General features: G+C 42.1%; 2 protein-coding genes across 4 annotated transcripts in view; both read left to right on the forward strand.

The window, feature by feature from the left end:
- The window catches only part of LOC311129748 (neuron navigator 3-like), a 753,845-nt gene that overhangs the window by 333,219 nt on the left and 403,904 nt on the right, over positions 1 to 16,722 (forward strand). The window lies entirely within an intron of this gene.
- LOC311129429 (collagen alpha-2(VI) chain-like) overlaps positions 3,660 to 16,722 on the forward strand; it is a 43,739-nt gene continuing 30,676 nt past the window's right edge. Inside the window, exons 1-2 of the mRNA XM_084161712.1 lie at positions 3,660 to 3,715; positions 10,127 to 10,561. Coding sequence (XP_084017838.1) covers positions 10,360 to 10,561 — 202 coding nt within the window. The 5' untranslated portion in view covers positions 3,660 to 3,715; positions 10,127 to 10,359. The remainder of the gene's footprint in view (positions 3,716 to 10,126; positions 10,562 to 16,722) is intronic.

Below are 16,722 nucleotides of genomic sequence, written 5' to 3' on the forward strand. Positions count from 1 at the left end.
TCAGGACTGGTCATTCAACTGAGACTGCTCTTCTCTGTGTCACGGAGGCTCTCCGCACTGCTAAAGCTAACTCTCTCTCCTCTGCTCTTGTCCTTCTAGACCTGTCTGCTGCCTTTGATACTGTGAACCATCAGATCCTCCTCTCCACCCTCTCCGAGCTGGGCATCTCCGGCGCGGCTCACTCCTGGATTGCGTCCTACCTGACCGGTCGCTCCTACCAAGTGGCGTGGCGAGAAGCTGTCTCCGCACCACGTGCTCTCACACTGGTGTCCCCCAGGGCTCAGTTCTAGGCCCTCTCCTTTTCTCCCTATACACCAAGTCACTTGGCTCTGTCATATCCTCACATGGCCTCTCCTATCATTGCTACGCTGACGATACACAACTAATCTTCTCCTTTCCCCCTTCTGATAACCAGGTGGCGAATCGCATCTCTGCATGTCTGGCAGACATATCAGTATGGATGACGAATCACCACCTCAAGCTGAACCCTGGCAAGACGGAGCTGCTCTTCCTCCCGGGGAAGGACTGCCCGTTCCATGATCTCGCCATCACGGTTGACAACTCCGTTGTGTCCTCCTCCCAGAGTGCGAAGAGCCTTGGCGTGACCCTGGACAACACCCTGTCGTTCTCCGCTAACATCAAGGCGGTGACCCGATCCTGCAGGTTCATGCTCTACAACATTCGGAGAGTACGACCCTGCCTTACACAGGAAGCGGCACAGGTCCTAATCCAGGCACTTGTCATCTCCCGTCTGGATTACTGCAACTCGCTGTTGGCTGGGCTCCCTGCCTGTGCCATTAAACCCCTACAACTCATCCAGAATGCCGCAGCCCGTCTGGTGTTCAACCTTCCCAAGTTCTCTCACGTCACCCCCCTCCTCCGCACACTCCACTGGCTTCCAGTTGAAGCTCGCATCCGTTACAAGACCATGGTGCTTGCCTATGGAGCAGTGAGGGGAACAGCACCTCCGTACCTTCAGGCTCTGATCAGTCCCTACACCCAAACGAGGGCATTGCGTTCATCCACCTCTGGCCTGCTGGCTCCCCTTCCTCTGCGGAAGCATAGTTCCCGCTCAGCCCAGTCAAAACTGTTCGCTGCTCTGGCACCCCAATGGTGGAACAAGCTCCCTCACGACGCCAGGACAGCGGAGTCACTCACCACCTTCCGGAGACATTTGAAACCCCACCTCTTTAAGGAATACCTGGGATAGGATAAAGTATTCCTTCTACCCCCCCCAAAAAAAAAAAAATTTGTAAAGTGGTTATCCCACTGGCTATAGGGTGAATGCACCAATTTGTAAGTCGCTCTGGATAAGAGCGTCTGCTAAATGACGTAAATGTGCCCTTGAGCAAGGCACTTAACCCTAATTGCTCCTGTAAGTCGCTCTGGATAAGAGCGTCTGCTAAATGACGTAAATGTAAATGTAAATGTAAATGTCATGGCTTTGATGACCCTAAAAAGGTTCAAGTTGATAAGCCATTGTGGAGTGGATTTAAATGGACATGTAAACTCAGATTTCCTGATTTATCAATAACTCCGCCATCTCCTAACCAATCTCTTAGCTTTTCTACCATGGGCCTACATACGGAATTTGGTTCATGAGAAGTTTTACAAATGTATTCAGAAATGTTTAAGATGGAAGGACCTTGTTTAGCATGAGGAAAGACACCTACACTACAAGTCCAAAGTTTGGACACACCTACTCATTCAAGGGTTTTTCTTTATTTTTACTATTTTCTACATTGTAGAATAATAGTGAAGACATCAAAACTATGAAATAACACATATGGAATCATGTAGTAACCAAAAAAAGTGTTAAACAAATCAAAATATATTTTATATTTGAGATTCTTCAAAGTAGCCACCCTTTGCCTTGCTGACAGCTTTGCACACTCTCCCTCAACCGCTCAACACTGCAGCAGACTTCCTCATTGGTTTGGGTCGAATTCAAGCATGACAGCGACCTCTCACAGAAGTCCTACACCTGCGAATCCAAGGCCATGGTTGTGCTTCCGTTGAGAGTGTGGTAGAGAAGCAACCTTTATTTGCATGCAATTCACATATATTAACATTAATTACCATTCCTTCCTACAGAGGAAGAACTGGCATGCTGCAAGATACAGATGTGTGCTTCATCCGCCAAAAGAGCGGCAGAGGCTGCAGAACTATCTAACTCCATAGTATCCCTGCTCTTCCAAAGAGAAAGTTATGTATTTTTTTTAGTTCGGTGCAGCGATAGAGCGCTGTTTGAACTAGGGCTAACCCAGTTACCAGTATTTCCCTGGGTTAGTTATGTCTAAGAAGGCTATAAAAGGAAGGTATGGAGTTCCTGATTGACCATACTGCCATGGCGACCATACTGCCATGGCGACCATACTGCCATGGCGACCATACTGAGAGATGACGCAGTGGGAGGATAAACACTTGGCTTGGGAACCAAACATTCAAACCCCACGTGCAGATTGTCAACATATGAGATAAAGAAAAAAAATATGGTTGTGTTTTGTGTGATGAAATGCTGTTCAAATGTCCTATGAATGAAATGAAATGCTGTGCGTCTACATCACCTTGTAGTGGGCCTTCAATACAGCTCTCAAGTGCAAATTAAATCTGTAGAGAAATGTAATGGGGATGTCTTCCAATCTTCTATCTAATGCTTTAAGGAACTAGAAACTTGCACGCTGAGAATGTTGTGCCAATATTAGGTAAAACTTAAATATACAATTTTCTAAATGTTCTGAGGACCTCCAAGTCAATGTAAAATGTACAGTATATTGTGTGGACATCACTGGTATATTATTCTAAAACTAAAATAAATATGCTATGAACGTCATAATAACAGACTTATTTGGAAAATGTGGATGTTCTGGGAACTTTCACAGAACCAATTTTGGTTTGCTGGGAACATTTTTGTGAACTTTAAGAGAACATTCCAAAGATATTTATTTATTTATTTTTATTGGGAGAAAAAACATTTGTTATTAAAAATCATTATTTGAATGTTTTTGGGATGTTATCATCCTAATGTCAGATAAAACCCTGACTAGACCTTAATGGGAATCTTAGCTAACGTTCTGGGAATGTTCCCAGTTTGCTGGGTTACCCTGACCATGAGGACCCTTAATGGGAATCTTAGCTAATGTTCTGGGAATGTTCCCAGTTTGCTGGGTTACCCTGACCACGAGGACCCTTAATGGGAATCTTAGCTAACGTTCTGGGAATGTTCCCAGTTTGCTGGGTTACCCTGACCACGAGGACCCTTAATGGGAATCTTAGCTAACGTTCTGGGAATGTTCCCAGTTTGCTGGGTTACCCTGACCATGAGGACCCTTAATGGGAATCTTAGCTAACGTTCTGGGAATGTTCCCAGTTTGCTGGGTTACCCTGACCACGAGGACCCTTAATGGGAATCTTAGCTAATGTTCTGGGAATGTTCCCAGTTTGCTGGGTTACCCTGACCACGAGGACAGCACAGACTTCACCCCAGCCCAGGTCATGAACTCCTCTCAGCTACGTTCATCACATCCCCCGCCTCCTAGACGGAGGGCCACAGCCCAGACCCGTCAGAACACCCAGATGGAAGATATCTGACCCCAGATTGACCCCCTTTAAGCTCTGTGTGTGTGTGTGTGTGTGTGTTTGCAGATACAGTAGGATTCTTTGGGCTAGGTTGTCCTCTGGTTTGTCTTAGGTGTGCTTTTGACAATTAATTGGGGTAAGTGTATTTTAAAAGTTTTATGGATTTTCATGATCAAGTTTTGTGAATGTGTTGCAGGCTCTTACACTTCTGCTACTGTTGCTGCTGTCGCATTTAGCAAGTCTTTTCCAGTGTGACTTATCTGTAGTAGTGCTGTGTATACGGAAAGTACTGCAGCTTGATTTAAACTAAACATTGAGGCCATCCATACAAACATGTCTGCACACAAGACTGTAAGTCGCGTAGGATAAAAGGGCCTAGCATAAAAAACGTTGTAGACTTTGATTTTGATGTAGCGCACGTTCAATTAATTGATTAACTACAGCCATTCATTGGCATGCACTTAGGCTCACTTATTGGTCATACAACTTAAAGTTGATTTCCCAGGTATACTGAATGAATTGATCAATCAACAATAATGTGATACTAGAGTGACATAAGTAACTAACCTACTACTCAAGGTAGTGTATATCTCAGTTAGGGTTCCGTTTTTTAAACAGAGGCTACTGCAGAATCAAAAGTATTGAATATTTGTTCTTAGGCGACACAACAAGTCTCTAAATATGTCATAACAATTGTACAGTTATAAAGATTTAAGGTACAGAATCGTTAGCTTTAAGGGTGGTTATTTGTTTGGAGAAATCTCGTTTCTGACACCCACTCATAGATGTGTTCCAAATGTCACCCTATTTCCTATATAGTGCACTACTTTTGACCAGATAGTATACTACTAGTGTACAGTCTAAAACATGTACAGCATAGAAACACATCATTGGTCTAAACTGGAGGGATCTATTAATGCGTTCCAAACGGCACCCTGTTCCCTAGAGCCCTTTGGGCTCTGGTCTAAAGTAGTGCACTATGGGCTCTGGTCTAAAGTAGTGCACTATGGGCTCTGGTCTAAAGTAGTGCACTATGGGCTCTGGTCTAAAGTAGTGCACTATGGGCTCTGGTCTAAAGTAGTGCACTATGGGCTCTGGTCTAAAGTAGTGCACTAAGGGTCCTGGTCTAAAGTAGTGCACTAAGGGCTCTGGTCTAAAGTAGTGCACTAAGGGCTCTGGTCTAAAGTAGTGCATTATGGGCTCTGGTCTAAAGTAGTGCACTATGGGCTCTGGTCTAAAGTAGTGCACTATGGGCTCTGGTCTAAAGTAGTGCACTATGGGCTCTGGTCTAAAGTAGTGCACTAAGGGCCCTGGTCTAAAGTAGTGCACTAAGGGCCCTGGTCTAAAGTAGTGCACTATGGGCTCTGGTCTAAAGTAGTGCATTATGGGCTCTGGTCTAAAGTAGTGCACTATGGGCTCTGGTCTAAAGTAGTGCACTATGGGCTCTGGTCTAAAGTAGTGCACTATGGGCTCTGGTCTAAAGTAGTGCACTATGGGCTCTGGTCTAAAGTAGTGCACTATGGGCTCTGGTCTAAAGTAGTGCACTAAGGGCTCTGGTCTAAAGTAGTGCACTAAGGGCTCTGGTCTAAAGTAGTGCACTAAGGGCTCTGGTCTAAAGTAGTGCACTATGGGCTCTGGTCTAAAGTAGTGCACTATGGGCTCTGGTCTAAAGTAGTGCACTATGGGCTCTGGTCTAAAGTAGTGCACTATGGGCTCTGGTCTAAAGTAGTGCACTATGGGCTCTGGTCTAAAGTAGTGCACTAAGGGCTCTGGTCTAAAGTAGTGCACTAAGGGCTCTGGTCTAAAGTAGTGCACTATGGGCTCTGGTCTAAAGTAGTGCACTATGGGCTCTGGTCTAAAGTAGTGCACTATGGGCTCTGGTCTAAAGTAGTGCACTATGGGCTCTGGTCTAAAGTAGTGCACTAAGGGCTCTGGTCTAAAGTAGTGCACTAAGGGCTCTGGTCTAAAGTAGTGCACTAAGGGCTCTGGTCTAAAGTAGTGCACTAAGGGCTCTGGTCTAAAGTAGTGCACTATGGGCTCTGGTCTAAAGTAGTGCACTAAGGGTCCTGGTCTAAAGTAGTGCACTAAGGGCTCTGGTCTAAAGTAGTGCACTAAGGGCTCTGGTCTAAAGTAGTGCACTATGGCTCTGGTCTAAAGTAGTGCCCTATGGGCTCTGGTCTAAAGTAGTGCGCTGTGTAGGGAATAGGGTGACATTTGGGACAAATCCATAGCGCCTTCCTGTTTAGCTCTCTGGAGGCAGCTCAGAGAGCAGAGAGCTGACTTAAATAACATCCTGCCATCTCTGTAACCCATTATCTGGATAGTCCCTGCCATCTCTGTAACCCATTATTTGGATAGTCCCTGCCATCTCTGTAACCCATTATTTGGATAGTCCCTGCCATCTCTGTAACCCATTATTTGGATAGTCCCTGCCATCTCTGTAACCCATTATTTGGATAGTCCCTGCCATCTCTGTAACCCATTATTTGGATAGTCCCTGCCATCTCTGTAACCCATTATTTGGATAGTCCCTGCCATCTCTGTAACCCATTATTTGGATAGTCCCTGCCATCTCTGTAACCCATTATTTGGATAGTCCCAAACAGATGCTTTGAAGATTGTCCATAGATTTCAACATTTCAACTAACTATCCACTAACCCCAATCTTAACCCTTATCTTAACCCTAATCCTTATCTTAACCCTTATCTTAACCCTACCCTAACCCTAGTAAGCTGTTGCATATCAACAGAGTTACAGCTGATAGTTTGTTGATATTTGGTCATCTGTAACATTGATAACATCTCACGGCTGGGTCATAACATTACTACAACATTAACAACATCTGGGCCATAACATTACTACAACATTAACAACATCTGGGCCATAACATTACTACAACATTAACAACATCTGGATCATAACATTACTACAACATTAACAACATCTGGGCCATAACATTACTACAACATTAACAACATCTGGTCCATAACATTACTACAACATTAACAACATCTGGATCATGACATTACTACAACATTAACAACATCTGGGCCATAACATTGCTACAACATTAACAACATCTGGATCATAACATTACTACAACATTAACAACATCTGGGCCATAACATTACTACAACATTAACAACATCTGGGCCATAACATTACTACAACATTAACAACATCTGGATCATAACATTACTACAACATTAACAACATCTGGATCATAACATTACTACAACATTAACAACATCTGGGCCATAACATTACTACAACATTAACAACATCTGGGCCATAACATTACTACAACATTAACAACATCTGGATCATAACATTACTACAACATTAACAACATCTGGGCCATAACTTTACTACAACATTAACAATAGGCCTGAGAAAATCAGCGTTTTTTTCACTACTGTCATTAATCTGCATGTCCAGCCCTCATATTTAGCCTCACAATGAAGTGTTTTACTGTGCTCTTTCCAGGACAACCAGGGCTACAAGTAGAACACAAAATAATTTGAAACAGTTACATTCATGAGTTTTATTGACAAATGTCAATAATAAAAACAAGGTCCGCCAAACAAAAACCTGATAATGAATTTATAAGAATGTTGTAAGTACAGAAATTGTTTGCTGAGGGGGAAATTAATATCCAAATAGTCAGTGACAACTGTGTGGAGTTTGGAGACAACAACCATGTGAGCTTATTACAGTATTATCGTCACTATGTCCTGGGATTTCCTATGATCTTCTATGTAGAAGAACCATTACCTTCTAACAACTCTACTGTGGCTTGTGAGCAGCATAGAGCAAAAATGACATGTACGTTTTTGTGAGAGTCTCAGCTTTTCATAGATGGGTCATAATAGTTTGTAGCTCAAACCGTTCTGTCTCTACATACAGCGCATTCAGAAAGTATTCAGACCCCTTGACTTTTTCCACATTTTGTTACGTTACAGTCTTATTCTAAAATGGATTTTTTTTTAATCCTCATCAATCTATACACAATACCCCATAATGACAAAGCAAAAACAGGTTTTAAGAAATGTTAGCAAATGTATAAAAAAATATGTATCACATTTACATAAGTATTCAGACCCTTTACTCAGTACTTTGTTGAAGCACCTTTGGGCAGCGATTACAGCCTTGAGTCTTCTTGGGTATGACGCTACAAGCTTGGCACACCTGTATTTGGGGAGTTTCTCCCATTCTTCTCTGCAGATCCTCTCAAGCTCAGTCAGGTTGGATGGGGAGCATCGCTGCACAGCTATTTTCAGGTCTCTCCAGAGATGTTAGATCGGGTTCAAGTCCGGGCTCTGGCTGGGCCACTCAAGGACATTCAGAGACTTGTCCCGAAGCCACTCCTGCGTTGTCTTGGCTGTGTGCTTAGGGTTGTTGTCCTGTTGAAAGGTGAACCTTCGCCCCAGTCTGAGGTCCTGAGTGCTCTGGAGCAGGTTTTCATCAAGGATCTCTCAGTACTTTGCTCTGTTAATCTTTCCCTCGATCCTGACTAGTCTCCCAGTCCCTGCCGCTGAAAAACATCCCCACAGCATGATGCTGCCACCACCATGCTTCACTGTAGGGATGGTGCCAGGTTTCCTCCAGATGTGACGCCTGGCATTCAGGCCAAAGAGTTCAATCTTGGTTTGATCAGACCAGAGACATCATTGATATACACAGAGAATAGAGTCGGCCCGAGTATTGAACCCTGTGGCACCCCCATAGAGACTGCCAGAGGTCCAGACAACAGGCCCTCCGATTTGACATATTGAACTCTATCTGAGAAGTAGTAGGTGAACCAGGCGAGGCAGTCATTTGAGAAACCAAGGCTATTTAGTCTGCCAATAAGAATGCGGTGATTGACGGAGTTGATGCCTTGGCCAGGTCGATGAAGACGGCTGCACAGTACTGTCTATTATCAATCGCGGTTATAATATTGTTTAGGACCTTGAGCGTGGCTGAGGTGCACCCATGACCAGCTCGGAAACCAGATTGCATAGAGGAGAAGGTACGGTGGGATTCGAAATGGTCGGTGATCTGTTTGTTAACTTTGCTTTCAAATACTTTCGAAAGGCAGGGCAGGATGGATGTAGGTCTGTAACAGTTTGGATCTAGAGTGTCACCCCCTTTGAAGAGGGGGATGACCGTGGCAGCTTTCCAATCTCTGGGGATCTCAGACGATACGAAAGAGAGGTTGAACAGGCTAGTAATAGGGGTTGCGACAATTTCGGCGGCTTATTTTAGAAAGAAAGGGTCTAGATTGTCTAGCCCAGCTGATTTGTAGCGGTCCAGATTTTGCAGCTCTTTCAGAACATCAGCTATCTGAATTTGTGTGAAGGAGAAGCGGGGGGGGGGGCATGGGCAAGTTGCAGCGGAGGGTGCAGAGCTGGTGGCCGGGGTAGGGGTAGCCAGGTGGAAAGCATGTCCAGCCGTAACAAAATGCTTGTTGAAATTCTCGATTATTGTAGATTTATCAGTAGTGACAGTGTTTCCTAGCCTCAGTGCAGTGGGCAGTTGGGAGGAGGTGCTCTTATTCTCCATGGACTTTACAGTGTCCCAAAACTTTTTGGAGTTAGTGCTACAGGATGCACATTTCTGTTTGAAACAGAGGAACTCTGTAGCTCTGTCAGAGTGACCATCGGGTTCTTGGTCACCTCCCTGACCAAGGCCCTTCTCCCCCGATTGCTCAGTTTGACCGGGCGGCCAACTCTAGGAGAGTCTTGGTGGTTCCAAACTTCTTCCATTTAAGAATGTTTTGGTACCCTTCCCCAGATCTGTGCCTCGACACAATCCTGTCTCGGCGCTCTACAGACAATTCCTTCGACCTCATGGCTTGGTTTTTGCTCTGACATGCACTGTCAACTGTGGGATCTTATATAAACAGGTGTGTGCCTTTCCAAATCATGCCCAATCAATTGAACTTACCACAGGTGGACTCCAATCAAGTTGTAAAAACATCTCAAGGATGACCAATGGAAACAGGATGCACCTGAGCTCAATTTCGAGTCTCATAGCAAAGGGTCTGAATACTTATGTAAATAAGGTATTTCTGTTTTTGATTTTTTTATGAATTTGCAAACATTTCTAATAACCTGTTTTCACTTTGTCATTATGGGGTATTGTGTGTGGACTGATGATAGAAACAATTCATTTAATCCATTTTAAAGTAAGGCTGTAACGCAACAAAATGTGGAAAAAGGGGAAGGGGTCTGAATACTTTCCGCAGGCGCTGTGAGAAGCCCCGACGCTGGAACCCTTGTCTCTAGCTCAGCCCCTGTTAATCAGACAGATGGTTGGTATCTACGGATGGTTGGTATCTACGGATGGTTGGTATCTACGGATGGTTGGTATCTACGGATGGTTGGTATCTACGGATGGTTGGTATCTACGGATGCAGAAGAAATAGATTACAAACACATAATGTTTAAAAGAGGTTAGAAGTGCAATATGGACTCAAGGAAACGCGTGTGTCATAATATTACTGTAAGATGAACAACATGTCATAATATTACTGACGTTGCTGTCTATTATCTCTTTCTCCAGGGCTCCAGGGCTTTCTCCAGTGCTCCAGGGCTTTCTCCAGTGCTCCAGGGCTTTCTCCAGTGCTCCAGGGCTTTCTCCAGTGCTCCAGGGCTTTCTCCGGGGCTCCAGGGCTTTCTCCAGCGCTCCAGGGCTTTCTCCAGAGCTCCAGGGCTTTCTCCAGCGCTCCAGGGCTTTCTCTGGGGCTCCAGGGCTTTCTCCAGCGCTCCAGGGCTTTCTCCGGGGCTGGAGGAACCATGAAACATGTGTTTCTGTTTCTGTGCTGCCTCGCAGCAACCCTTTCACAACAACCTGGAAGAATAGACCCACATGAAGATCCCAAACTTCACGAAGGACCAGGACCCCACACTCACACACACACAGAAACCGTCGTTATCACATACAATTGGACACACGTAGATAACCACTCTACACCCAAACCTCCATCCCCCTGTGATCGTAAGTACTTTAAAGCCCTGTCTATGAACTATCCTATCTTAAACTTTGAAGAAATAATTACTTCTCATAAGATACATCAAATCAATGTCTCTTAAAGACAAACTACACTAAAAAACTATATTTTAGTATATTGTGCATTAATCCACTGTTACTACAATCCCAAACAATTGTGCATGTCAGCAGGCAAGTTTTCAAGATAAAGCACTTTCAATAGAGCAAAAATCTTCCTTGATGCATCATATGATACAAAACGCATTTTTATACATTTTTGATAAGTTGATAAGATTTCCAGTGTAGAAGATAAGCATGCAGGAATCTGACAGTGTATTTCAGTGTGAATAAGCTTGTGTCACTATGATCAAACACAATCAAATACAATTCTATTTGTCACATGCTTCATAGACAACAGGTGTAGACTAACAGTGAAATGCAAACAGGAAGTACCAGGTAATAACATGGATATATACAGGGAGTTCCAGGTAATAACATGGCAATATACAGGAAGTACCAGGTAATAACGTGGCTATATACAGGAAGTACCAGGTAATAACATGGCTGTATACAGGGAGTACCAGGTAATAACATGGCTATATACAGGAAGTACCAGGTAATAACGTGGCTATATACAGGAAGTACCAGGTAATAACATGGCTATATACAGGAAGTACCAGGTAATAACGTGGCTATATACAGGAAGTACCAGGTAATAACATGGCTATATACAGGGAGTACCAGGTAATGACATGGCTATATACAGGGAGTACCAGGAAATAACATGGCTATATACAGGAAGTACCAGGTAATAACATGGTTATATACAGGGAGTACCAGGTAATAACATGGATATATACAGGAAGTACCAGGTAATAACATGGCTATATACAGGAAGTACCAGGTAATAACATGGCTATATACAGGAAGTACCAGGTAATAACATGGCTATATACAGGACGTACCAGGTAATAACATGGATATATACAGGAAGTACCAGGTAAAAACATGGCTATATACAGGAAGTACCAGGTAATAACGTTGCTATATATAGGAAGTACCAGGTAATAACGTCGCTATATACAGGAAGTACCAGGTAATAACATGGCTATATACAGGAAGTACCAGGTAATAACATGGCTATATACTGGAAGCACCAGGTAATAACATGGCTATATACAGGAAGTACCAGGTAATAACGTTGCTATATACAGGAAGTACCAGGTAATAACGTTGCTATATACAGGAAGTACCAGGTAATAACGTTGCTATATACAGGAAGTACCAGGTAATAACGTCGCTATATACAGGAAGTACCAGGTAATAACGTGGCTATATACAGGAAGTACCAGGTAATAACATGGCTATATACAGGAAGTACCAGGTAATAACATGGCTATATACTGGAAGCACCAGGTAATAACATGGCTATATACAGGAAGCACCAGGTAATAACGTTGCTATATACAGGAAGTACCAGGTAATAACGTTGCTATATACAGGAAGTACCAGGTAATAACGTGGCTATATACAGGAAGTAAAAGGTAATAACGTGGCTATATACAGGAAGTACCAGGTAATAACGTGGCTATATACAGGAAGTACCAGGTAATAACATGGCTATATACAGGAAGTACCAGGTAATAACATGGCTATATACTGGAAGCACCAGGTAATAACATGGCTATATACAGGAAGTACCAGGTAATAACATGGCTATATACAGGGAGTACCAGGTAATAACATGGCTATATACAGGGAGTACCAGGTAATAACATGGCTATATACAGGAAGTACCAGGTAACAACATGGCTATATACAGGAAGTACCAGGTATTATCATGGCTATATACAGGGAGTACGAGGTAATAACATGGCTTTTTAAAGGAAGTACCAGGTAATAACATGGCTATATACAGGAAGTACCAGGTAATAACATGGCTATATACTGGAAGCACCAGGTAATAACATGGCTATATACAGGAAGTACCAGGTAATAACATGGCTATATACAGGGAGTACCAGGTAATAACATTGCTATATACAGGAAGTACCAGGTAATAACGTGGCAATACCCTGGAAGAACCAGGTAATAACATGGCTATATACAGGAAGTACCAGGAAATAACATGGCTATATACAGGAAGTACCAGGTAATAACATGGCTATATACAGGAAGTACCAGGTAATAACATGGCTATATACTGGAAGCACCAGTTAATAACATGGCTATATACAGGAAGTACCAGGTAATAACGTGGCTATATACAGGAAGTACCAGGTAATAACATGGCTATATACAGGAGGTACCAGGTAATAACATGGCTATATACTGGAAGCACCAGGTAATAACATGGCTATATACAGGAAGCACCAGGTAATAACTTTGCTATGTACAGGAAGTACCAGGTAATAACGTGGCTATATACAGGAAGTAACAGGTAATAACGTGGCTATATACAGGGAGTACCAGGTAATAACATGGCTATATACAGGAAGTACCAGGTAATAACATGGCTATATACAGGGAGTACCAGGTAATAACATGGCTATATATAGGAAGTACCAGGTAGTAACATGGCTATATACAGGAAGTACCAGGTAATAACGTGGCTATATACAGGAAGTACCAGGTAATAACATGGCCATATACAGGAAGTACCAGGTAATAACATGGCTATATACAGGGAGTACGAGGTAATAACATGGCTTTATAAAGGAAGTACCAGGTAATACCGTGGCTATATACAGAAAGTACCAGGAAATAACTTGGCTATATACAGGGAGTACCAGGTAATAACATGGCTATATATAGGAAGTACCAGGTAGTAACATGGCTATATACAGGAAGTACCAGGTAATAACGTGGCTATATACAGGAAGTACCAGGTAATAACATGGCTTTATAAAGGAAGTACCAGGTAATATTGTGGCTATATACAGGAAGTACCAGGTAATAACATGGCTATATACTGGAAGCATCAGGTAATAACATGGCTATATACAGGAAGTACCAGGTAATAATGTTGCTATATACAGGAAGTACCAGGTAATAACATGGCTTTATACAGGAAGTACCAGGTAATAACGTCTTTATATACAGGAAGTACCAGGTAATAACGTTGCTATATACAGGAAGTACCAGGTAATAACGTTGCTATATACAGGAAGTACCAGGTAATAACATGGCTTTATAAAGGAAGTACCAGGTAATAATGTGGCTATATACAGGGAGTACCAGGTAATAACATGGCTTTATAAAGGAAGTACCAGGTAATAACGTCTTTATATACAGGAAGTACCAGGTAATAACGTCTTTATATACAGGAAGTACCAGGTAATAACATGGCTTTATACAGGAAGTACCAGGTAATAACGTCTTTATATACAGGAAGTACCAGGTAATAACGTTGCTATATACAGGAAGTACCAGGTAATAGCATGGCTTTATAAAGGAAGTACCAGGTAATAATGTGGCTATATACAGGGAGTACCAGGTAATAACATGGCTTTATAAAGGAAGTACCAGGTAATAACGTCTTTTTATACAGGAAGTACCAGGTAATAACGTCTTTATATACAGGAAGTACCAGCACTGAGTCGATGTGCAGTGGTACCAGGTAATAACATGGCTATATACAGGAAGTACCAGGTAATAACATGGCTATATACAGGAAGTACCAGGTAATAACGTCGCTATATACAGGAAGTACCAGGTAATAACATGGCTATATACAGGAAGTACCAGGTAATAATGTCGCTATATACAGGAAGTACCAGGTAATAACATGGCTTTATAAAGGAAGTACCAGGTAATAATGGCTATATACAGGGAGTACCAGGTAATAACATGGCTTTATAAAGGAAGTACCAGGTAATAATGTCGCTATATACAGGAAGTACCAGGTAATAACATGGCTTTATAAAGGAAGTACCAGGTAATAATGTGGCTATATACAGGGAGTACCAGGTAATAACATGGCTTTATAAAGGAAGTACCAGGTAATAATGTCGCTATATACAGGAAGTACCAGGTAATAACATGGCTTTATAAAGGAAGTACCAGGTAATAACATGGCTATATACTGGAAGCACCAGGTAATAACATGGCTATATACAGGAAGCACCAGGTAATAACTTTGCTATATACAGGAAGTACCAGGTAATAACGTGGCTATATACAGGAAGTAACAGGTAATAACGTGGCTATATACAGGGAGTACCAGGTAATAACATGGCTATATACAGGAAGTACCAGGTAATAACATGGCTATATACAGGGAGTACCAGGTAATAACATGGCTATATATAGGAAGTACCAGGTAGTAACATGGCTATATACAGGAAGTACCAGGTAATAACGTGGCTATATACAGGAAGTACCAGGTAATAACATGGCCATATACAGGAAGTACCAGGTAATAACATGGCTATATACAGGGAGTACGAGGTAATAACATGGCTTTATAAAGGAAGTACCAGGTAATACCGTGGCTATATACAGAAAGTACCAGGAAATAACTTGGCTATATACAGGGAGTACCAGGTAATAACATGGCTATATATAGGAAGTACCAGGTAGTAACATGGCTATATACAGGAAGTACCAGGTAATAACGTGGCTATATACAGGAAGTACCAGGTAATAACATGGCTTTATAAAGGAAGTACCAGGTAATATTGTGGCTATATACAGGAAGTACCAGGTAATAACATGGCTATATACTGGAAGCATCAGGTAATAACATGGCTATATACAGGAAGTACCAGGTAATAATGTTGCTATATACAGGAAGTACCAGGTAATAACATGGCTTTATACAGGAAGTACCAGGTAATAACGTCTTTATATACAGGAAGTACCAGGTAATAACGTTGCTATATACAGGAAGTACCAGGTAATAACGTTGCTATATACAGGAAGTACCAGGTAATAACATGGCTTTATAAAGGAAGTACCAGGTAATAATGTGGCTATATACAGGGAGTACCAGGTAATAACATGGCTTTATAAAGGAAGTACCAGGTAATAACGTCTTTATATACAGGAAGTACCAGGTAATAACGTCTTTATATACAGGAAGTACCAGGTAATAACATGGCTTTATACAGGAAGTACCAGGTAATAACGTCTTTATATACAGGAAGTACCAGGTAATAACGTTGCTATATACAGGAAGTACCAGGTAATAACATGGCTTTATAAAGGAAGTACCAGGTAATAATGTGGCTATATACAGGGAGTACCAGGTAATAACATGGCTTTATAAAGGAAGTACCAGGTAATAACGTCTTTTTATACAGGAAGTACCAGGTAATAACGTCTTTATATACAGGAAGTACCAGCACTGAGTCGATGTGCAGTGGTACCAGGTAATAACATGGCTATATACAGGAAGTACCAGGTAATAACATGGCTATATACAGGAAGTACCAGGTAATAACGTCGCTATATACAGGAAGTACCAGGTAATAACATGGCTATATACAGGAAGTACCAGGTAATAATGTCGCTATATACAGGAAGTACCAGGTAATAACATGGCTTTATAAAGGAAGTACCAGGTAATAATGGCTATATACAGGGAGTACCAGGTAATAACATGGCTTTATAAAGGAAGTACCAGGTAATATTGTCGCTATATACAGGAAGTACCAGGTAATAACATGGCTTTATAAAGGAAGTACCAGGTAATAATGTGGCTATATACAGGGAGTACCAGGTAATAACATGGCTTTATAAAGGAAGTACCAGGTAATAATGTCGCTATATACAGGAAGTACCAGGTAATAACATGGCTTTATAAAGGAAGTACCAGGTAATAATGTGGCTATATACAGGGAGTACCAGGTAATAACATGGCTATATACAGGAAGTACCAGGTAATAACGTGGCTATATACAGGAAGTATCCCCATTAGCTGCTGCCAACATTACATTACATTCATAACAGATTTCACAACAAATTAAGTGTGTGCCCTCAGGCCTCTACTCCACTACCACATATCTATAACACAAAATATGTTATAGTGTGTTTGTATGCGTGTCTATGTTTTTGTTGCTTCAAGTCCCCGCTGTTACATAAGGCGTATTTGTATCTGTTTTTTAAATCTGATTCTACTGCTTGCATCAGTTACTTGATGTGGAATAGAGTTCCATGTTGTCATGGCT

Source organism: Coregonus lavaretus (assembly GCF_964263955.1).
Source record: "Coregonus lavaretus genome assembly, chromosome: 5".
NCBI lineage: Eukaryota > Metazoa > Chordata > Actinopteri > Salmoniformes > Salmonidae > Coregonus > Coregonus lavaretus.